Genomic DNA, 24,194 nt, shown 5'->3' on the forward strand with positions numbered 1-24,194 from the left:
TCAGTCCTGTTTTGGGGCTACACCTCAATTAAACAAGCAACAGTCCCGACAATCCATTACCTCTATTTAGGGTTTACTTTCCCAAATCAGTTTCGGCCCTTCTTTTTCCCGCCTCACCGTTCTTCACTAGTTGTTATTTAGTAAATGTAAAAATTGGCATGCCCTATGCGCAGACAAAAAGTTATTAAAATAATCTTTTTTCCGCTGTATACATATTTCATGATTTTGTTTTGCATAAAAATTTAAATTTATAATAACTGTATATTAAGGCTTGTTTTGCATACATATTATAAAGTCGCAGCTGTTTATGGCGTTTGTCTATTATATGAACCTGGAACGACATTTTGTTTCGCATGATTTTTTTTTGCATACATATTTCCGCTGTATATGATTTTGTTTTCCATACATATTATAAGTGTATATTAGTATAAATGTATAAATTAATATATATATTAATATTATGTAGCAATGTATTTGTATAATTAGTATAAATGTATATACGTGTTAATATTATGTATAAATGTATAATTAATACTATGTATATTAATATAAATGTATAAATATATATAATACATAATATAAATGTACATTTACATGTATAAGTGTATATTATTAAAAACATATAAATTATAAATCAATATTATAAAAATGTATAAATTAATATATTATAAATATATATTAATATTATGTACAAATGTATTAATATAATTAATATAAATGTGTACATGCATTAATATTATGTATAAAGGTAAAATTAATATTTTGTATATTAATGTAAATGTATAAATGTATTATATTAGATATTATAAATAATATAAATGTCTATTATAAATATACATAAATATTTATATATTATGTATAAATGTACATTTATATAAATGTGTAATATATTATATATTATATTATCTAATATTTATGCAAATATATTATAAATATATAAAAATATACTACAAATAAAATAAAAAATTTGTAATCTGTATGTATAAATATATAATATTACAAATGTATAAAATATATAATACACATTAATATTGAATTTAATTTATGCATAATATACATATTAATATATATTATGAAACAAAATTTAGTAAATATATTTATTAATTTATATATAAATAAATGTATTTATATAAATATATATTATTTATTTCAATTCATATAATATATATAATATTATACATAATTGAACTAAATATATTCACATTGATATAATATATATAATATACATAATTGAAATATACCTATTCAAATACATCATTGAAATATACAAATTGAAATATATTAAAATATAATTCAAATATACATATTAAAATACATAATTCAAATTTAGAAATTGAAATATACTTACTACAATTCACAAAATTTATTGCACGAATGCCGTAAATACAGGGTGTTTTATTGCAAACCTGATTAAAATTTTGTTCCCGTAAACAAAATTTTCCACCCCTACAACGGGTACTCAGTTCTTATAAGCTATAAACAGTTACTGTTTTATTCGAAATCGGTTTATTTTACTTTCTCCGCCACATACATTTTCAAATGGAAAACGGGGTTCTCTGTTCTTATAATGGAGCAAAGTCGTAAAAAGCTAGTGTTCGACTGAACACCGGTGTTAATTTTTTTTTATCCGATAAATAAATTGTGTTATGCAAAAAAAATTAAAAGGCTACTCTATTCTTATAATGCTGGATAAGCCATAAAAAGCTAGTGTTTTACGACAAAATGGATTTATTATATTTTTATCCCAAAAACAATATGGTATGTCGAAACACGGACACTGTGTTCCATTAACGGACGAAAGCCATCAACAGCTACTGTTTTATTGAAAAACAGGCTGGTTTTTTTTTCCGGATAAATAACCAGCCGTTATGCAAACAAAGCGTACTCTGTTCTTATACTAGTGCAAAGCCATAAAGAGATGGTGTTTTACGACAAAATGGAATTATTTCATTTAATTTCCTAAATAAAGCGGTTTATGCAAATACGGGTACTTTGTTCGTATTACGGAAGAAAGCCGTCAATAGCTGCTGTGTTATTGCAAACGGGTTTTTTTTTTCATTTTATCCAAAACCTACTTTTTTTTATGCAAAAATTGGGTACTTTGTTCCTATAATGCGGGAAAGCCATAAAGAGCAAGTGTTTTATTGTAAAACCGGTTTATTTTGCTTAATCCACCATTTACATTTTTTAAACGTCCAAAACCGGTTTTAGAGATGAGGTGTTTCATGCAAACTTGGTACTTTACCATGCCAATGGATAACATTTCAAACACAATCAAAGGTTTGGTATTTTAATTAACAAACATTCGGTTCCGCTTGGCTTACATACTTTTCTGGGTACTTTTCAAAAACAGCACTCTAGTCCTTCGATCGTGAAATACAAGCCCTGTACATTTCGGCATTTCCTTTCCCTTTTACACAAATCCTTTTGACTTAAGTGCTTTCCAATCACTAATTTTCATTAATATGTTTACATTGCAACAAACAATTTAATTCCGCATAAATTGCAAAAAATTAGTATCTCAACTATTGGGACTTTGCTGATTCTTTGGAGGTCTGATAACAAAGCCGTTGAGAGCTGGTATTTTTATTACCGACACCTTTTTTCCGTAAATGGACTGCTTTCTATGATTTTCCTTTACTAAATGTCAAAGTACCGCCATTTAACCAGCATAAATATATCTCTTTGTTCAGAACTTTAAACAATAATGCTATTAACCTGTATCTTTCCCTTTCAGACCAAGTTTTTTGACTTGTCCATTTTTTCTGCGGCGCGGACAAAATTCTTCGGTTACTTTCCTATAAAACTTTTACACAAAAAATTTATATATGCATAAATTTTTTGTGTAAAAAAACTAATTTATTCACATACGATCGAGTATTTATCCAAGTATATTAAAACTCCACACTAAGTAACGTACTCAATTTTAATCATGAATACAACACTTTTCTGTTATTTCAAATAACAAAAAAAAACTGCTTCGCATAAGTTTTTTTTCATAACTGCTGTGCGCTAATCATTCTTTCTTTCTTCAAATTTCTGAACCTTCTTTACGCACATTTTTTGTCCAAGGCATTTGCAGCATTTTTGCTGCGGTAATGGGTACATTTGCAAATACAATAAATGCCTCTCCTTCTAACCTGCAATAAGACATCCTGTCCCAACCCAGGACGATAGTACGGAACTCTGTGTGCTTTGTTTGCTTCATTCCGCACGCTGTCTGCTTCATTTCCTCTCCACGCGCTCACCATCACTTTAACGTCTCCGTTTGGACCGTTTTGCCCCCAACACGTGTCGCTCCCTGCCACCATTCCTACCATAGGCAGGTTCCCACCATAAAGGTATCCCTTTCTTTCGTAATTCAAGCAAATTGAATTCTCCCGATTAATGACAAAGGCAGCAATTGTTACTTTCGCTTTGTATGGGTTTTTCACGTCCGAGATGAATTAAACCTGCTTTTCCAGTCAAGGAACAATGAAGATTTTGATTCGCATGAAAATTGTGAGATCGATTTAATTTTATTTTTTTCTTTTATTTATTGATATTCGCATATTCTCTGGTTACAGTGCTTATGATTATTTAATTAATTGATTGTCTTGGATCCAGATAATTAGTTAATTTGGTAATCTATTGTCAATTAGGGCATTAAATCCGTAATTGTTTAATTGCCTTGATATAGTGACAACTGGCATAATTAGATTTGTGTCAGGGGGATACGCGGGCTAACCTAAAATAACCCTGGTAGTGCGTTATTTGGTTAGAATAGGGCTCCTCTAATACGTAAGGCAATTGAGGAATTAAATCTTATGGGCGTACCAAAGATTATTTCTCAATTAGAGCAGTGATTAACGGGCTTACCTTAATCACCGACACAATAAGGAGGGGTTGACTGTCATCGCTTGTTTGGCAGTTATAATCTATTTATTGGTAAATAATTGGAATTGGCTTTGCATCGATAATCAATTAGGTAAACCATTGCTAAAGTTATTTCTTGGCTAGATCCTTAATTATCACTCATTTGATTTTAGTAAATTATTATTTAATTTCTAGTTGGCTATTTTATTTTTATTTTTATTATTTTATTTTTAATTGAATTGCTTAAATTGTCACCCCTGATATAAAAACACCCCTTGTCACTGTGAATTTGAAAAGAAACAATTACTCCCAGTTCCTGTGGATTCGACCCTACTCACCGCTATCTACAGAAATTATTTTTAGTTTGAACAGGTTTTTATTATTCCACAGGCTGACAACCTGTCATGAGTTATTTTATTTTATTGTTAATTAGAGGGTGTTATCTACATTTTTCTTAAAAGGGAACTAGTTTTGAATATCTTGTGAATGATTGAACGTACCTTTTTTTTTTTTTAATTTACTTTTACCGTAAGTAGAAAGTTTTAAACTTGATATCTCACACTTACATTCCCTCTTCCGTATCACCAAACCTAACTCATCTCTCCTCTCCCCCTTCCCCCAGTGATTGAATGTACTTGCTTCCATACAAAACATTGACTTTTCATTTGATTTAAGCTTAATTAATCATACACTCTGCAATAAATGGGAGATTTTTTTTTTTTTTTTGGGTGGGAGGCTTAAGTCGATACTGAAGGCTAATTGTTAATTGTGAGTTGCAGTAGCCACATCGGATGATAATGACGACTTATCAGCATCTTCTGGCAATTCAAGTAACGCCAAGTTGCAAATTAATGCCAATTTTTTTTTAATAAAAGCAAGTTTCATTAACGAATTACAGGAAATCATCTAGTACGATTTGATTTATATTAATGCCCTACTGACAAGTTAAAGATGTACTTGAAATAACAGATCTACAATATAACAGAACAATAGATCTGAAAAAATTTTTAGCAGATCTGAAAATTACAAGAAATTTTCAAATTATCTTCTAATAATTAAATCGCTGCAAATTAAGACTAATATTAACCAAAATATCAGTACAAGAACTGCATTTTGCATTCTCAATTTCGGCTTGACTTATCTCAAACTTTCCTTGCGAGATTAAAATGGCAAGTGCACCTCTTTGATTACTGTATCTGCTACATCCAGTATCAAGTGCATTTCCGATAAACTGAGTCGTGGCCCCGTTCAAAAACAGGAAGTTGGAGGCCGTCCTATCAATGCATTTAAGCAGTGATTTAGTCTCAGATAAGCAAGGTCCATTGCAAAATTTATTTGTTGCAAAATTTCGGTCAACTGTTTCTCTACTTTGCCCATTTGAGCTCATCTTTTTTTTTTTTTCCTTTTTTGGAATAAATAGATAAGCTGTCAATTTGCTACAATGTATACATTTTTGCTTCCATCTATGATCTGTCTAATAACCAGGGGCAAAAAAAATGAGGGCATCCCACCAATTTCCTCCTTCCACTGTTCATAATTTATCATCTGGATCATTTTGAATGCAGGAAAGTACATGAATAGATCAATTTATATGGTTAAGATACAAAAAAAAAAAATCAATTTAATCTACCAATTTCTTGACATTTACTTGATATTTCATGTTGAAATTGTTGGGCGAATCATAAAATCTGATCTGTTTAGTTCACAGTTTGCATACAACAATTAATCAAGAAATGCTGTTTAATTAGTATGGTGAAAAATAGTGTGCTTCCTTTGATCATTCCTCTTCTCCCTAGCTTTGTAATAATGTTCAAAATCAAAATTTCTTTTGGCAATCAAGTTTCTGAAAATCTTTGGCTTTTAGCAGAGCTGGCCATTCATATACACCTTAATTGTCCCATCAGATGTGGAAATTCCTTTGTTGAAAAATTGTTTATGAGAGGTATGAAAATGAGTTATATGTTCAAAAGAAATTGCTCATTCAAGTGTAGTTATAAAGACCCCCGCTTTGGTCTAGTTGATTGTCTTTATTACATCCCCTGTATATCTTTTTTGTTTTCAGATCCAGAACAAGATTTAGGACACAGTTAGAACCAAATAACAACAAAGAAAAAGAAGAACTCGAAAGTGCCTGTTCTAGACATCTGAACAGATCTGAAAATTACAAGAAATTTTCAAATTATTTTCTAATAATTAAATCGCCGCAAATTAAGACTAATCTTAACCAAAATATCAGTACAAGAATTGCATTTTATTTCAGCAAGGCATTCACAGTTACAATGTTGAATTTGGGGAACAAATTGAATTAGGATGAGTTGACAAAGAAATGGGTGGGTACAATGTTCTCATGGGGTGTTACAGAGAAATGGAGCATGCTCTTGAGGCAATCAAATGGGATGCTGATTATTTCAGCAAGGCACACACAAGACCTAATGTCAATTATATGCTTCATGCTTAATGAGTGTAGTAGATGTAGTCTAGTACATTCAACAAGAATTAGAATTTAAAAAAAAAAAAAGACACCAAATGATGTCACTGTAACAGAATTTTAATCCATTTTCTATGGTTGTATTTAATATATTGTAAACAAAAATTGTCTTTTAAAATTCGTCATTGAAAAAGATTAAAAATTTGTTTTAGATGAGAAAATATTATTAGATAAATTGATAATATTTCAATTTTAATCGTTCGAGGGAAAAAATTACTAAACCTTTAAAAACAGATTGTGAAGATAAAAGAAGAAAAGCATAAATTTAACATACACAACCAACTACCTGCAGAGACTTTCTATATAACATAATCTATCTAGCTCAAGTGGCTAATTGAGAGGCCAAATCAGGTTTTGCAAGTTTTCTTTGGAATCTTACTATATCATTTTCATTTAGCTAATTGATTATGAATGCTGGTACCCTAAAAGTGGGTGATAAGTTTTCAAGTTTCTTCTAATTTTGTGGAGTACAATAATTTGTGTTAATATAGAATGTAACATGACCAAGATTTGTATGCTAGAATCGATTCTTGAAACAAAATTAGTATCTTTCTTGTATGTATTCCCACAATTTTATGTTTGTATTTTTCTGTTGAGAAAGTTATCTTATTATCGAACTTTTAAGGGTAATAATGTTTTAGAATCCATCAATATAATTAGTTCAAAACTTCTTGAATTTCAAAAAAAATGCGTCTTCTAATCCTGGCCAAAATTAATCTCACTTCTAATCTGCTATAGAACTACACCATAAATAACTCAGCATACAGAGACCAATTGTGGTTCGGATATCAAGTAATTAGTGCTTCTTCTCTAAGAAATACTAGAGTTACTTTTTTCTATAGATTTAGTAAGAAAACTTGGTCATAGAAGATAAAAATGATCAATCTCATCATTGCATCCTAAGTGTTCCAATATTGCTTTAAATTTCTTGGAACATTGCATCCTAAGTGTTCCAATCTCAAAAAGAAAAACAAAGAAGGAACGGAACAAGAAGACCTGCGAAGTCTTCCTTGTACAGTGGTGATACATTGTAGCTTCAGTTGCAGTACAGAGTCTCAAAACAATCTCCATATTCCTTTTGGTCCTACGTTTACCTTCATTTTCGAAGACTTGTAAAAGTATTTGCTGTTGATCAAAGTCATGATAACAGAGTCAATCACGAAACGTCTGAAAGATATTGATGGAGGACAAGAAGGGAAAAGAGACAATTGAAGAAGGGGAAGTTTTGGCAATGAATATGGTGGGGTGGGGCGGGGCAGGGTGGGATTGGGAGGAGGAGCAAACTTGGACGTGTACAAGACTACTGGAGGTTCAATTTTGATTTTAAACATATTGTTGGGTGGCAAAAACTAATATTGATAAGGATCCACATGAAAAGAAATAATTTTCTAATAGGGGCTGAAACACAAATCAAATTTTTTGATATTCGAATCGAGTTCGATTTGATAAGAGTTTGTTCGAATTTGATTTTGTCAATTACTCAATTCCAACTTAAACAGCATTTTGTGTTCGATAAATTATCAAACTCGACTCGAACTTGACTCTGTTATAATAAAAGTGTAATTTACATGTGAAAAAGCTTAATCTGCTCAAGTTCGACTTGAGTTTGATTTGATAAAAGTTTATTTAATTTTAGCTCTATAAATAAATAAGCCAATATTGAGCACAATTTCAAATTCATTAAAAAAAATTTAAACATTAAGATACTCGCTTGATTAGACTTGTTTATCCCCTAATTTCAATACCAAAAAATAAGAATTTTAAAATTTTAACAGTTGGTCGCCCTACCTGCCACCCCGTTCCCCACGTTGGTTCATTGTGATACGAAAGAGTCAGGGCAAAGACTTCTGTATCCCAATCAACAAATTGAAAAGAGTGTGATATCCATCCTCAAACTAGCAAGAGAATATCTACATGTGGATCCTCAATGTACATTCTTTTAGGCCTAAATCAAAATGTTGAGTGTGTCTTTGTATCCCACATCGGGAGTTTAACAAAGAAATCTCTCCTTGCGATAGTTATAAATTTAGTGCACTTAAGTGAGTTTAATTGTGTTAAGGGCACCAGCCCAAGTGCCATGTACACCAGTTCAAGAGAGTTTTTAGAGGGCCCATGCCCCAGTCTAAGAGAGGTTTTGGCTTGGCATCAAACCAAAAGAGCAAGTCATGAGTCTTTGGGCCATTAAGCATTTAGTGCTATTTAGGCTCTTTTGTGTTTTCAGTTTAGGTGCCTTTTGGACCTGGGAATTATTTCCTAAGGTTTTGTACTCTCTTTCTATTATAGTAAATCTGCTACCCCTTCACCCGTGGACGTAGGTCAATTGGACCGAACAACGTAAATTTCATGTCTCTCTGTTTGATTTATTTATTCTGTTATTGTTATTATTGAGTTGCCAAGAACTCTATTATTCTCGTTCGTCAATTTCCTGGGTCCAGTCCTAACAAACTGGTATCAGAGCTTCAGGTTTTGGGTCATGGTCAGAACTTGGGTTCTTGATAACAATAACAAGTTTTGGGTGCTACAGAGAGTGAAGAAAAAAATTTCGTTGGAGTTCAATTGGGTATTGAAGAATAGTTATTTGGTCTGTTGGAACTCATTAAGGGTGTTGAGAAGAAGGTGAAGCAAGATTACTATGTTCGTGTTTTTTTTTAACCCGTTGGAATCTGTTGAACATTTTGTGAGATTTGGCCCGTTGGAACCTGTTGAGCCTTTTGCATATTGGTTCGTTGGTGGCTTGTTGTGGTTCGTTGGGACTTTTATGGTTCGTTGAGATCCGTTGGGACTTCTATGGAGAAGGTAGAGCTTGTTTGCTATTCGTCTATTATTTGCCGATATTGGATACATGCCAAGGTGGAGATTTGTTGAGTGTGTCTTTGAATCCCACATCGGGAGTTTAACAAAGAAAGCTCTCCTTGCGATAGTTATAAATATAGTGCACTTAAGTGAGTTTAATTGTGCTAAGAGCACCAGCCCAAGTGCCATGTGCACCAGTTCAAGAGAGTTTTTAGGGGGCTCACGCCCCAGTCTAAGAGAGGTTTTGGTTTGACATCAAACCAAAAGAGCAAGTCATGAGTCTTTGGGCCATTAAGCATTTAGTGCTATTTAGGCTCTTTTGTGTTTTCAGTTTAGGTGCCTTTTGGACTTGGGAATTATTTCCTAAGGTTTTGTACTCTCTTTCTATTATAGTAAATCTGCTACCCCTTCGCCCGTGGACGTAGATCAATTGGACCGAACAACGTAAATTTCGTGTCTCTCTGTTTGATTTATTTATTCTGTTATTGTTATTATTGAGTTGCCAAGAACTCTATTATTCTCGTTCGTCAATTTCTTGGGTCTAGTCCTAACACAAAAAGGCCCAAAAGATAATATATTGTCATAAGCGAAAAAATGACGAATTGTTAAGTTAGGGAGTTTATAAAATTTTCATCTCAAAATTGGAGGCAAATTCACTAATATGTTCGTATAAGGACTGAGAACACGATCAGAAAGAGAATATACACTTGTCAAATAGCAACAACCACTCATTCTTCATATTCTTTTCTCTCTTTTAGTCAATAGTAGTTTCCAATTTGTTTCTTTTTATTTTGTACTTTAGTTTGAGTCTTATTTTAAGTCCATTTAGTTCATTGGATCTTTTAACGATTCGTTGGGTCCTTCTGTTGACTATTTCAAGTGCTTCATGCTTAATGAGTGTAGCAGATGCAATTTAGTACATTCATTAAGAATTAGCATAAATTTAAAAAAAATGATGCCACTGTAAAAGAATTTCAATCCAATTTTATGGTTGTTTTTAGGTTTTTATTCCTTTTTTTTTTGTTTTTTGGCAACACAACAATAGTTTTTTAAAACTCATCATTGAAGCGCAAATAAAAGCATGTTTTAGATGATAAAAGATTATTAGATGAGTTAATAAAATTTTCGATTTATTGTTCGAGGAAAAAATTTACTATGTAAAAATCTTTGAAAAAACATTGTGAAGATAAAACAAGAGCAGCACAACTATGACATGCATGACGAGAGGCTTTGATTTAGTAGCCTAAGGTGAGGTTTTAAAACCTAGAAGTCTTGAAGTTAAATCTCCCTTCTCCCTCTCTACTTTTTAAATCCTACTCCTGTCCTACTAGACAAAAAAAAAATTTATTAGAAACAAAGCCACATATACAATCAACATAGTCTATCTATCATTCTGTAACATAGTCTATCTATCATTCTATCTAGGTCGAGTGGCTGATTTTGTGTTTGTATTTTTATATTGCACAAGTTCTGTTGGACCTTTCTTGAACTTTTGGTTCTCATAAAGTTTTAGCATCCGTCAATATAATTAGTCCTAAACTTCTTGAATTGGCTGAAATTAATCTCGCTTCTGGTGAACATTGCAGGCTATTAATTACAGGATAAGAAAGGGGTACCCTAACCTAAATACACAAAATACTGGAAATCAAATAGACGGATTTAGGAGTTTTGACAAAACTCCAATACAAACTAAATTCCATTTGGGCAAGTACTACAACCAACTAAATCTGCCTAAAAAATTGGTAAAATTTTTAAAATATTCCGTTGACACATTTTTTCAACAACTTTTTTACGTCATATGCATCACTTCGTTATAGTAAATTTTTCTACAATATCCAAAAGCTCCAATCCAAATGGTTGACGAAATATGCTATTATAAAAAGTATGAAATTTGGTGTCCTATAGACCAATCGTGGTTTAGATCTTAGCTAGGTAATCAGTGCTCATTCTCCAGGAGGTACTCGAGTTACCTTTTTCTACATATTCAGTAGGAAAATTGGTCATAGAAGATAAAATGGTCAATCTCATTAAAACGTTCCAATATTGCTTTAAATTTCATGGACCATTGCGCCTTGAGCGTTCCAATCTCAAAAAGAAAAGACAATGAAGAAGGGAAGGATAAGGGACTGAACAAGAAGACCTGTGAAGTCTTCCTTGTACAGTAAGGATATTAACGGGTTCTTCTAAATAATCTCCATATTCCTTTTGGTCCTACTTTTTCCATCATTTTCAAGACTTTTAAAAGCAGTTACCATTGATTAAGTCATGATGACCGAGTCAATCATGAAACATTTGAAAGATATTGCTAGAGGACAAGATAGGGAAAAAAAGAAAATTGAAGAAGGGGAAGCGTTGGCAATGAACGTGATGATGGATTGAGTGAGGCAGGGATGGGGGACAGAAATTGGACTTACAAGACTAGTTAGGGCCAAGTTTTACTTTAAATATATTGTCAGGTGATAAAAATTAAATTACATGATATTTGAATCGAATTTAACTCGGTAAGGATCCACTTGAAAAGAAATAATACTCCAATAAAGGCTAAAAAATGAAGTAAATTACTTGATAATCGAATTAAGATTGGCTCGGTAAAAGCTCATTTGAACTTGATTTCGCCAACTAGTCAAACTAAACTTAAATAACCTTTTGTGTTCTGTAATTGTCAAATATAACTTGAACTTGGCTCTATTAGCATGCAAGTGAAATTTACGTCTGAAAATATTTAATCTACTTGAGCTTGATTTGAGTTTAGTCAGATAAAAATCTATCTAAATTTGGCTATGCAAGTAAACAAGCTAATGTTGAGCACAATTTCAAATTAATTAAAATTAATAAAATAAGTTTAAATATTAAATTTGAATTGTCAAACTCAACTCGAAGTTAACTCTATTAGCTAGAATAAAAGTATAATTTACATATAAAAAAGTTTAACCTACTCAAATTCGACTTGAGTTTGAATCGATAAAAGTTCACTGAAGTTTGGCTCTATAAGCCAATATTGAGCACAATTTTAAATTCGTTAAAAATAGTAAAACAAAATTGAACATTAGATGTTCGTTTGATTAAACCCGTTTACCCCCTCAATTCAATATCAAGAAATAAGAATTTTAAAATTTTAGCGACTGCTGTATCCCAATTTTAAAATTTTAAAATTTTAAAATTTTAAATTCAATATCAGCCAATTGGGCACTACCTCAAATTTGATTGAAAACAAGCACGACTGCTGTATCCCAAAATAATTTTTAGTTGAACCTTATTAAAATAGTAATAGAAAAAAGCATGTGGATATTTAAAAACGAATTCCCTGAATCCCTTCAACTTGTTGTTTTGCATAGATTCCACGCGTTAGTAGTACACTAACTACTACAGGCCTCAGAGTCTAACATAGTTAGAGACATAGCATCCTACTGCCCAGTGGATAGTATTAATATTTCAAGAGGAAATTACTAAATGGATGATAATATGCCAATCAGTATTAGTATTGTTTTAGCACATTACTAAATGGATAATCAAATGCCCATTCAAGGCACTTTTATATATAATAATATAATATAGATAGTATCGATATAGATTATTGTTAACTTTTTGATGTTGTTGTGCGTTCTTGGATTTATATAATAACTTATTGATGTCGCTACATAGTATTATATAATATATATATATGTGTGTATATTTATATATGTATGTATGTGTGTGTGTATATATGTTGCTTTTATTTTGATCAATAGATCAATGTGGATAAAAATCAAACATACGTTTTTGATAGAAAAACCATGTAATACTAAAGAATTGAGGAGTTAATATAAAGAGTGGACAGTACAAAATGTGGGGGAGAATCCGCAACGGATCTTCTGTCTCACATCCTGTGCCACTCTCTGTCCCACTTTTTATTATATTGCTATTTCTCCTTCACAAACATCATGTTTTAATTCTTTTTTATTTCCTTAAGATCCAATAACTATTAATTGAGTAAAAAATAAATACAACAGCTTCAAAAAACTAATATATAATAGAAAATTAAAAAATACAACAGAAAATTCATAAAAAATCTCATTTTTTATGCATTTTGATTTTTTGAGTTTGTTAAATTTTGTGTATTACTCAATTAATAGTTATTGGATCTTAAAAAAATAAAAAAGAATTCAAACATGATGTTTGTGAAGGAGAAATAGCAATATAATAAAAAGTGGGACAAAGAGTGGCACAGGATGTGGGACAGAAGATCCGTTGCGGGGAGAATCCCCCCAGATGATAGAATCATTAATTGAACTAGCATACTTTACGTCTTTACCATCAGACAATACTTGAAGTTAAACAGACAAACATAGAAGTTCTGATACACATACAAACTAAATTCTATTTCGGAAAAACTAGACCAACTAAAACTGCTTCTAGAATTGACAGAAAACTAGCTTTCCATGTCAAGGAAATATAGAACTATAGCATAATTTGCGCAGCCAATAGATTCATCGTCATTAAGGAAGCAGGCGAAAAGTGTTCCTTCTCCAAGAGGCACTCGAGTCATCTTTTTCTGTAGATTCAGTAGGAAAAATTAGTGATTGAAGATAAAAATGGTCAATCTCATGGAAGCTTTCATTGCTTTAAATTTCTTGGCCCATTGGAATAGACATCATACGTGTTTCAATCTCAAAATTAAATGAAAACAAAGAAAGTGGGGACAGAGCAAGAAGACCTCTGAAGTCTTCCATGTACAGATCGGATAAATACTAGCTTCATTTGTGGTACAGAGTAACAAGGTTAGCCAACTTGAATTGAACTTGAAAGCAATCATGGGTTCTTTCAAAATAATCTCCATATTCGTTCTGGTCGTCATATTTTTCCCATCTTTTCACCCCAAATGTGGAGCTTCAGCTTCCGCTGAAGAGGCTGCTGCTCTTTTGAAATGGAAAGCCAGTTTTTTGAACCAGAACAATAGCTTCCTAACCTCATGGAAACTTCAATCAGGCAATGCCAAGAATTCTTCTGTACTTCCTTGCACTTGGGCTGGTATTTCCTGCATTGATGGAAGTGTCAACAGGTTGAACCTCTCAGATTGGAGTATTAAAGGTAGCCTCTATGATTTCCCGTTCTCATCGCTCCCAAATCTTGAATATCTTGATCTCAGGTTTAACCAGATCTTTGGCCATATACCAAAACAAATAGGTAACCTGTCGAAACTCATTTATCTTGATTTCAGGGCTAATGAGCTGTCAGGCAAAATCCCGCATGAAATTTGCAACTTGAGAAACTTGACTCATTTAGATTTTGCAACTAATCAACTTTCAGGTCCCATTCCCATGGCGATGGGGTATCTGATCTCACTTCAGTTTCTTTCCTTGTGTCAAAATAATCTTACAGGTGCAGTTCCGAAGTCACTAGGTAATTTAACCAATTTGATTAAACTATATCTCTATGAAAATCAACTTTCAGGTTCAATTTTCAAAGAAGTGGGTGATTTGAAATTCCTTACCAATATGGAATTAGCCTACAATCAACTTAGTGGTTCCATTCCTGCTTCAATTGGTAACTTGAGTAACTTGGAAGTACTGTATCTCTATAACAATCATTTTTCTGGTTCAATTCCAGTCACTTTTGGTAATCTCAATAGGCTGGTGAATCTAAGCCTTTCCCAAAATCACCTATCTGGTCCCATTCCTCCAGTGATAGGGAATTTGAGCTCACTTCAGCTTCTTTACATGTATCAAAATAATCTCACTGGTGCAATTCTAAAGTCACTAGGTAATTTGGCCAATTTGATTGAACTGTCTCTCTCTAATAATCAACTTAATGGTTCCATTCTTGCTTCAATTGGTAACTTGAGTAACTTGGAACTTTTAGCTCTCCATGAGAATCAATTTTCTGGTACCATTCCGCCCACTTTTGGTAACCTCAATAGGTTGGTGTATCTATATCTCTCTTCAAATCAACTTTCTGGTCACATTCCAGATTCAATTGGAAACTTGAGTAACTTGAAATTATTGGATCTCCAAAACAATCAATTTTCTGGTACCATTCCACAAGAGCTTGGAAACCTAAGTAAGTTGGTTGCTTTGGAATTGTTTAGAAATCAGTTCTCCGGTCCATTGCCAGAACTATTATGTCAAAGTGGAATTCTCCAAAACATTTCTGTATCGGAGAACATGCTTACCGGTCCAATCCCTAAAAGCTTGCAAAACTGCTCAAGCTTAGTTAGGGCCCGTTTCGACGGTAACCGTTTCCAAGGAAACTTATCAGAAATGTTTGGAATCTATCCAGTCCTGGATTTCATTGATCTCAGCAATAACCAATTCTATGGGAAACTCTCCAGCAACTGGGGTAAATGCAAAATGCTGAAAGCCCTTATAGTTGCAAAGAATAACATCATGGGTGGTATACCTCTGGAAATTGGAAATTTGACTCAACTACATACACTTAATCTTTCTTCGAATTATTTATCAGGGGAGATACCGAGGGAAGTTGGGAAGTTAGCTTCTATGTTTAAACTAGATTTACATGACAACCAACTTACTGGTGGTATACCTCAAGAATTGGGAGTGTTAATGGAATTTCTAGACCTGTCCGCAAACTCCTTGAATGGAACTTTACCAGAACTTCTGGGAGATTTGAAACACTTGTTTCACATGAACTTGAGCAATAATGTTTTAAGTCAAAATATTCCATTGCAGATTGGGAAGTTAACCCAACTTTCTGAACTGGATTTGAGTCAAAATTTCTTCACAGGAGAGATACCATCTGATTTTCAAAATTTGCAGAGTTTGGGGACATTGGATCTCTCCCAGAATAACCTCTCTGGTTTGATCCCAAAGGCTTTGGCAGAATTGCCTGGTTTATTGCACATTAATCTTTCTTTTAATAATTTGGAGGGCCCAATTCCGAGTGGTAGAGCTTTTGTGAATCTAACCTTCGAAGAAGTAAAGGGAAATAAAGGTTTGTGTGGCAATATTACAGCGTTACAAGCCTGTGAAAGTTCCCGGTTGATTAAAAAGCATGTCAACGATAAAAGCAAGGAACTTGTTCTCATAATTGTATTACCTCTTCTGGGATCGTGCATACTTCTTGGTGCATTGTTCGGTGTTCTCAGATTGCGTGATTGGAGAAAACAAAATTCGAGAGCGGGAGATACGGAGGTGAATAAGGGCGGTTTATTTGCCATATGTGCTTATGATGGCAAAGCATTGTATAAAGAAATCGTGAGGTCTACAGAAGAGTTCAGTGAAACATTTTGCATTGGGAAAGGAGGTTATGGAAGTGTTTACAAAGCACAGCTTCCATCAGGAGAGGTAGTAGCTGTAAAAAGACTTCACAACGTACCTAATGTGGCAAAGGATAAAAGTTTCTTGAATGAGATCAGGGCCTTGACAGAAATCAAGCATCGGAACATTGTGAAACTCTTTGGCTTCTGCTCAAATGCTCAGCATTCAATTTTGGTTTATGAGTACCTCGAAAGGGGAAGCTTGGCCAAAATCTTGAGCATAGAAGAAGCAGCTAAGGAACTAGACTGGCAAAAGAGGTTGAATATCATCAAAGGCATCGCTCATGGTTTGTCTTACATGCATCATGATTGTTCACCACCAATTGTACACCGAGACATATCAAGCAACAACATTTTGCTTGATCCAGAATGCGAGGCTCATGTTTCAGATTTTGGCAGTTCCAAGTTTCTCAGAATAGACTCATCTAACTGGAGTTCTCTTGCAGGCACATATGGATATGTTGCACCAGGTAATAAAATTATTTTTTTTCCTTTTCCTGTCACTAATTTGTTAACTAGTAAATTCAAGTATGATCACATATCATGAAAAATCATTTTCCAACTCTCTTTTGCAGAATTTGCCTACACGATGAAAGTTAACGAGAAGTGTGATGTTTATAGCTTTGGGGTCCTGACAATGGAAGTAATCAAAGGAAAGCATCCTGGTGACTTGATTGCTAATCTATTGTCTTCAAAGCCTGAAGAGATAGAATTAAAAGACTTGCTAGACCAAAGACTTCTGCATCCCAATCAACAAATTGAAAAGAGTCTGATATCCATACTCAAACTAGCAAGAGAATGTCTACATGTTGATCCTCAATGTAGGCCAACAATGCTCATTATTTCCAGGTTGATATCTATATGTTGATCCTCAATGTAGGCCATGTGAACCTCTTGTCCATTTCTTTTGTTGTTAAATTAATAGATGAATCAGATATGCTGAACTTGGATGATGTTTTTGGTTTTGCAGGTATCTTGCCTCCTATTAAATACAGACTGCAGTGCCCTATCCCTTCCCCACCCCTCCCCACCCCCCATCGCAGCACTATCAGGCATCAGCAGAAGATGATATGATGCAGAGTATGTATTCTGTGTAAAAATAAACTCTGCCTAGCCAATAGAGTTTTATGAAATTGAAGCAAAAACTAGCATAGGGAGGAAATTGAGAGTTTGGAAATGTATGGTAATCTTATCCTGAAAGTAATTATTCTATGACTTTGTCTTCGGTCTTAATAGTCTTCGATCTACATTTATTATCTCCTTGAAAATCAAGAGTTTCTTAGTTTTCTGCCACACTATGCAAACTAATAACAAGTAATTTTTAAAATTGTACAGTGAAAAGTAATAAAGAGCTCCGGTGCTGTTTACCTTAGTTTATAGTCCATACAACTGATCTTCTCAATTTAGCTTAATTAAGAGATGCAAATTGAGAGCGATTAATTCTTGAGAATTATAAAACTAAGTGTGTGTCTTCGTCTAACACTGTGTAGAAAAATGCTGGGAGAGATTCTGCATAAAACAAGAAACACTCCTGTGGCTTGTAATGACATAGGCTAATAAAGATTTGCTGTTGTGTTCTGATTTAATTTGCAGCGGCTGCGAGCTTCTTTCTATTCCTTTTGCTTATGAAATTTATTGGAGTTAGAAATTTATAAGGGGTATGCCCCGTATTTTGTTGTGTATTATTAAAATCTTATCTACCAAAAAATGTTCACAAATCTATTCTTAAAAATCGAGGGTTGGCTCCTGTAATTTCCTAAAAATGACCCTTGGTATTTATATATTAGGAATTTAAGATATGATAATTTTCCTTTATCATATTTATGAAGTAAATACCGCCTCGGAACCAATAGCCATTTGGGCTGCTACCATAGTGTTTAAGGTTGAGTGGGGTGGGAGATCAAGATTTCAAATCTTATCTTCTACTATTTGTCATTATATACGGCTCTCATTTTAAGTAACTGTCATTTTAATTGACTTAAATTTATATGGGTGCATAGAGCACTCGTCTGGTTCGTTGATTTTTTCATGGTCCAATTGGACCCTTCTCATGATATAAGTTTGCGTAAGAGTAGAAATAAGTTTAAAATAGACAAATGTCGATTGAAAAAAAAAAAAAATGTACGCGCCTCAGATTAAGGTACAACGCCTATCCAGACATCAAGTTGTGGGATATGTATAGAAGTAATATTGGGCCGGGGCAAAAGCAGAATGACAGAAACATACCTGGGCCATGAGCGATCTACAACCAGAAAAGATAAATTGTTGAACAGATAAGCAACTTCTGGTTGCTAGTTGGAGCCCAGATTTGACCTGGATTAACCCCTGAAATCATAAATATTCTTTGTGCAAGTAGGTCTGAAATTAGCCTTGTTTGATAGTAAGTTTTTTGTCAAGTTTGTCCTGCTACAAGTTTTAAAAACTTTAACTACAGTAATCTCAAAAAACTTCTCAAAGTTTTTAAACTATACACTTCAAAATATTCAAAAAAAAAAACACTTCAAAATTTTTTTAAATAACTTCTACAATATGATCCGATGTGACCCGTTTATGAATTAAAAATAATTTAATAAACATAAAAATTATTTTATCTAACTAAACTAAATCATTCTTTTTTTTCAAAGGCATTAATTACTTAATCCTAAATGAATTTATTTAACTTGTGTGAAGTTGAAATTATTATATTTGGACAAATAATATATTATGTTATTTTTTACTTTTATGCTGTTTTAATTTATTTTATATTTGGTTTGGAATAAAACACTTTTACGGTATTTAATTTATTTTAGATTTGGTTTGAAATTATTTATTTAAATTTTTATTACTTGATGATGTAATTAATTTTGTGAGAAATTGATTTTATTAGAAATTACAGTGATAAATTAATAAATTAAAATTAAGTTTCGGGTCATTTCGGGTCGACCCGCCAACTCGTCAACCTGAAATTTTCGGGTTCGTGTCAGGTATCCTGACCCGTTTCGGATTGGCGGGTCTGGTTCGGGTCACCCCTACAAAAAACTCAATTGCCAAACGGAGGTGTGGTCCTTTTCTCTCAAAACGTTTTTACATAACGTATTTTTCAATCTTTTTTACTTTACATATATTATTTTTTTTTACTTTACATATATTAAATTGTTACAATATATTTTTTATAAAAATTTCAAAAAATAACAATCCAAACCAGATATAAAATTTTTGACTCAGTAATTCTAATCCTGATAATCGGATTAAGGATGCTAAATTGCTTGTTCGTACATTGTCAAGTTGCAAGGTTCAGTAGGTGTCTCGGTGAAACATGAAACAATGAGGTAGCTCATTGTCTACATAGACATGCAAGAGAGGTAATTCATTGTCTAGCTCATTGATCGGAGTTTTTAAGTTTCCATCTTTTGTAACATTCGCTGTGTTCAGGGACATTTAAGTTTGATGGAATGAAATTTCACGATCTTATTTATTAATTACTATTTAAAATAAAATCTTGATTAAAGAAAATCTTATTGACACGAAATTTTACATTGCAAACTTGCAAATAAAAACCACACTAAAGTGAAGTGTTAGGTACACTCCTATTTTATTAATCATATTTCTACTATCATTTTAATCATATAATTTTCATCTATTAAATTATATAATTAAATAAAGGAAAATTTGTCCAATTGGTCCCTAACATTTTCACAAAAAAAAATTTTAGTTTCTAGCATTTAAAATCAGCCAGAATAATCTCTAACATATAAATTATGAACCAATTTGGTCCTGATGCTCATATTTGCTCATTTTTTTGGCTAAAAATAGCACGCGCTCTCTCACGTGGGCATAATTTAAAGGGAAAAATCGAAAAACATACTTCGCTCTTCCGGATGAACATGAGATTGTTTAGAAAGCTTACTTCATAATTTGGGTAGCCATAGAATCTTCTCCTTGGATTTACAAGTTTCCAAGAAGTCACAATGAGGGGTTCCTTTTCACAAAAACATCGCTCGTTGTTTGGATCTATCGTATTCTTCAATAGGTTAGCTTCTTCTTTGCATTTTCTTGCTATTCTTCCTCAATTGCACAGCCATCCAGTTGCAGCTGCGTTTTCCCTCTTCAAATTTGGTTTTGATGCAAGGCAATTATGGTTTAATTGGGAAAATATGAAGGAAAGGTGGAAAACTCAACCAAAAAAGAAGTGTATTTTCTGATTTTGCCCTTGAAATTATACCCACGTAAGAGATGTGTGCTATTTTTTAATTGGAGAAATGAGCAAATACGAGCATTAGGATCAAACTGACTCGTAATTTTTATGTTAGGGACTATTTTGGCTGATTTTAAATATTAAGAATTAAAAAAAAATTTAAAAATGTTAGGGATCAATTTGATAAATTTTCCTAAAATAAATAATGAGGATGTAAATAATAAAAAAATAAAGTGCAAACACCATTTTCTTCTCCTTGACAAATTAAAAACATGAATGAATAAATTAGAAGGCATTAGTCACAGCATGAGGTGACGAGAACAAGACACGTTACCGCATCCAACAAGTGGCACTCATCCCCCTCTCCCACCTTGCCAACGAATTCTCAATGCCTTGGCTGCCAGCCAGCCTGCTACTCGGCCTATCTTCCCCAGGCAGAATCCTCTCCTCTACCTCTCGATCCATATTTCTTTCCCTTGACCCAACATAGCATTTTCCACCGTCAATAACGACATTAAAGACCCACACCCACAACATATTTTTCTTCAGCAGCAAAAATAAATAAAAGTTGAGGAAATGAATCGTGTAGATGATGATACCAAAGAAACTGTTACGTTCAGAGCCGTAAGCAGAGACGAGGAGGGGCGAAAGCGTGCGGAGAAAGTGGAAATAGACAGTCACAACGTGGACACGCTTAAGTACATAGAAAAGAAACTGATTGACAAGGGCGTGCAGAGACAAGACCATCGTCCTATTGATGGGATTCCGTTAGGCCGTCAGCATAAGTCCGGTCACGGGGGAAAGCATACTTGGGAGGGTCCCAGGGACACTGCGGAGAATGAACTGGGTGCAGCTCCTCCTGCCATAGATGAAAACGATCCAAACTATGTGGATGAGGCGGCGGACAGAATACTTAGGGGGGAGGTTAGTGGAGTCGCCGGATTGGTGGTCGGAGAGTTGGAGCTCCCTAAAGTTGCTGAAGAAGGTGTGGCTAGGATTGATGTTGATCCTCAATTGCAGACCAATATTTAGTTTTTGTTTTTTCAATTGGAATGATTTTATTTTGTAACTGGGGAAGTTTAGTTTGTAGGCATGCAAACTTTGTGCTTTTCTTTTTATTTTTATTTTCTGGGTAACTTAAACTCAGGCTTTTCTGCCTTTCTTTAGCAGCCCTGCTGTCTAGGTAGCAGTAACATTTTTTGTGGTCGCTTTTAGTTCCCCCCCCCCTCCAAGTAAAATCAGCACTTCTGAGTTCATTTCTCAATAAGCACCAGTATTAGTGTGCAACTGTAATTGAATGCTTGATGGAATAAAGAAACATCTTTCCTGTTGAATTTTAATGTTTCCAATAAAATTGGGAGCAAATTATCTAGTAGTCATTAAACCTTTGAATATCCTTAGCTTAAAATCACTGATTGAGGATATCCTTAGCTTAAAATCACTGTTTCGAATGTGCTCATTTTGTTTAGACAATGATGATGATAACATAGCTTGTAACAGTGTTAGTTCTTATGCCAAGGCATTTTGTTGGATGAGGAATTCCTTGTTCCTCCTAGTTCTTGAACACGTTGTGTGTAGCTTTTCGGGCCTTTGCTCGATGTGTAAACATTTTTATTGATCAATGCAAGAGTACTAGCGTTTTGAAAAAAAAAATTAAACCTTTGAATAGTTGAGTTTGGGTAATTCAAATATTAATGGTATATTTTTACTCACTGAACTATTATATTTAAAATAAATTTTGAGTCATTGTTAATTCTATCAAATTGAACTATTAATAATGTGCCTTGTGAATCGTGCATACGTTCAAATTTAGTAGAGTTAATGATGAAATCAGACGAAATGTTCTAAAATATATATTTTGATAGTTAGATAAGTAGAAATATAATATTATTTAAATTCACACATTCGATAGTAGAAATGTAATATTAATCATTAAGTGATCAACTTTTGACTATTGAAAAAGTTTAGTGACTATCGAAATACTTTACTTTAAAATTGGAGTTTCAACACTTTTGAAGCTACGCGAATCTTCCAGCAATTTAAATTGCACTGGATGGTGTTGGTTGGTGGGTTCTATCTTAAATTGTGCTTTGCACCAACGCTTTCTTTAACCTCTGGGTGTTTCTAATCTAATTTGTTTAGCACTATTTATCGACTTGTCGGAAAAAGACACTTTCGAAGCTACGCGAATCTTCCAGCAATTTAAATTGCACTGGATGGTGTTGGTTGGTGGGTTCTACCTTAAATTGTACTTTGCACCAACGCTTTCTTTAACCTCTGGGTGTTTCTAATCTAATTTGTTTAGCACTATTTATCGACTTGTCGGAAAAAGACACTTTCGAAGCTATGCGAATCTTCCAGCAATTTAAATTGCACTGGATGGTGTTGGTTGGTGGGTTCTACCTTAAATTGTGCTTTGCACCAACGCTTTCTTTAACCTCTGGGTGTTTCTAATCTAATTTGTTTAGCACTATTTATCGACTTGTCGGAAAAAGACACTTTCGAAGCTACGCGAATCTTCCAGCAATTTAAATTGCAACTGGCGTCGGTTATTCTCGTTCAGCAGTGAGCACGGGGAGCATCATCGTCTGCGATGATTCTAGTCTGTCTAATGTTCCGTTCCCACAAGGGACGCGCGAAGGGACGTAGCTCAGACGGTAGAGCGCTCCACTATGGAGTCATTATTATTATTGCCAACCGTAGGTTATGGACCGTGATCACGCTAGCGCTCCATGGTTCTTACTACCTTTTTCTCCCGCCATCACAAACAGAACAAGTCTCCTTTTGACAAGAAGTTCATCGGCAAAATCTAAATTAACCCCACAAAATACAATCAAGAGGCAATTGCTGACTTCTGGGTATACCCATGAAACTTAAGTACTACTTACTCACACCTAAACAGAACAAGTCTCCTGATTTCCCAAAATGAGTGAAAGTAGAGGAACAATTCCTTTTTCCCAACCAAAAATCTTTTTACAACTTACAAGAGTACCTGTAAGTGGGGGCAAAAAGGGTTTGTGTATAAAAAATACTCTTATTAGTTGCATATTTTTTTTTTTAATAAATTTTATATACACTAACAGTGTATACACTAGTATTATCGTTGGATTCATGACATGTGTACAAAAGTTGAATTTCAATTTCAAATTTTGCATAGCTGTTATTTATCTAACGCTGCTCAGTGTGTAGGAAAGATTAATTCTCTCTTTTATATTATATTTTAATGTCGTCGGTTGGCACTGCAAAGTGCAAACACGTTCTTGCATTAGAAACGTAGAAAATCGCATAATTTCATTTATTTCTAATGTTGAATGCTCACACGAAGCTTGTCCTCAATCTCTTATCGGTGACGTTAGCTTTTAAGAACTCTTGGCGTATACGTGATAATTACCAAAATCAAGACGCAGTCAATTTTGTAAAGAAAAAAAAAAAAAAAAAAAAAAACTCAATCAATGGAACACTAAAACATAGTACTGTTTGCAAATTGACTGCCAAAACGATATTGGATTTGCGGATCATAAAGGTGATTGCTGATTAATCACCGACACCATTCTCATCAAGCGCCTACGTCTGATTGAGATATGGCTCTGTTTGGATCCCCTGTTTTTGGAGTATTTTTCAAAACTTGTTTT

General features: G+C 33.5%; 2 protein-coding genes across 2 annotated transcripts; both read left to right on the plus strand.

Moving 5' to 3' along the window:
- The first annotated feature begins 13,903 nt into the window (after positions 1–13,903).
- Positions 13,904–17,415, plus strand: LOC113757166 (MDIS1-interacting receptor like kinase 2-like). The gene is made up of 4 exons (XM_027300577.1): positions 13,904–14,203; positions 14,334–16,858; positions 16,964–17,237; positions 17,359–17,415. Exons 2-4 carry the CDS (start codon positions 14,434–14,436, stop codon positions 17,375–17,377), a joined length of 2,718 nt encoding a protein of 905 aa, XP_027156378.1. The 5' UTR covers positions 13,904–14,203; positions 14,334–14,433; the 3' UTR covers positions 17,378–17,415.
- A 3,723-nt stretch (positions 17,416–21,138) lies between these two features.
- Positions 21,139–21,594, plus strand: LOC113757167. The gene has a single exon (XM_027300578.1). It carries the CDS (start codon positions 21,139–21,141, stop codon positions 21,592–21,594), a length of 456 nt encoding a protein of 151 aa, XP_027156379.1.
- Positions 21,595–24,194: the final 2,600 nt, after the last annotated feature.

The sequence above is a fragment of the Coffea eugenioides genome, unplaced genomic scaffold (assembly GCF_003713205.1).
Source record: "Coffea eugenioides isolate CCC68of unplaced genomic scaffold, Ceug_1.0 ScVebR1_2794;HRSCAF=3890, whole genome shotgun sequence".
Taxonomy (NCBI): Eukaryota; Viridiplantae; Streptophyta; class Magnoliopsida; order Gentianales; family Rubiaceae; genus Coffea; species Coffea eugenioides.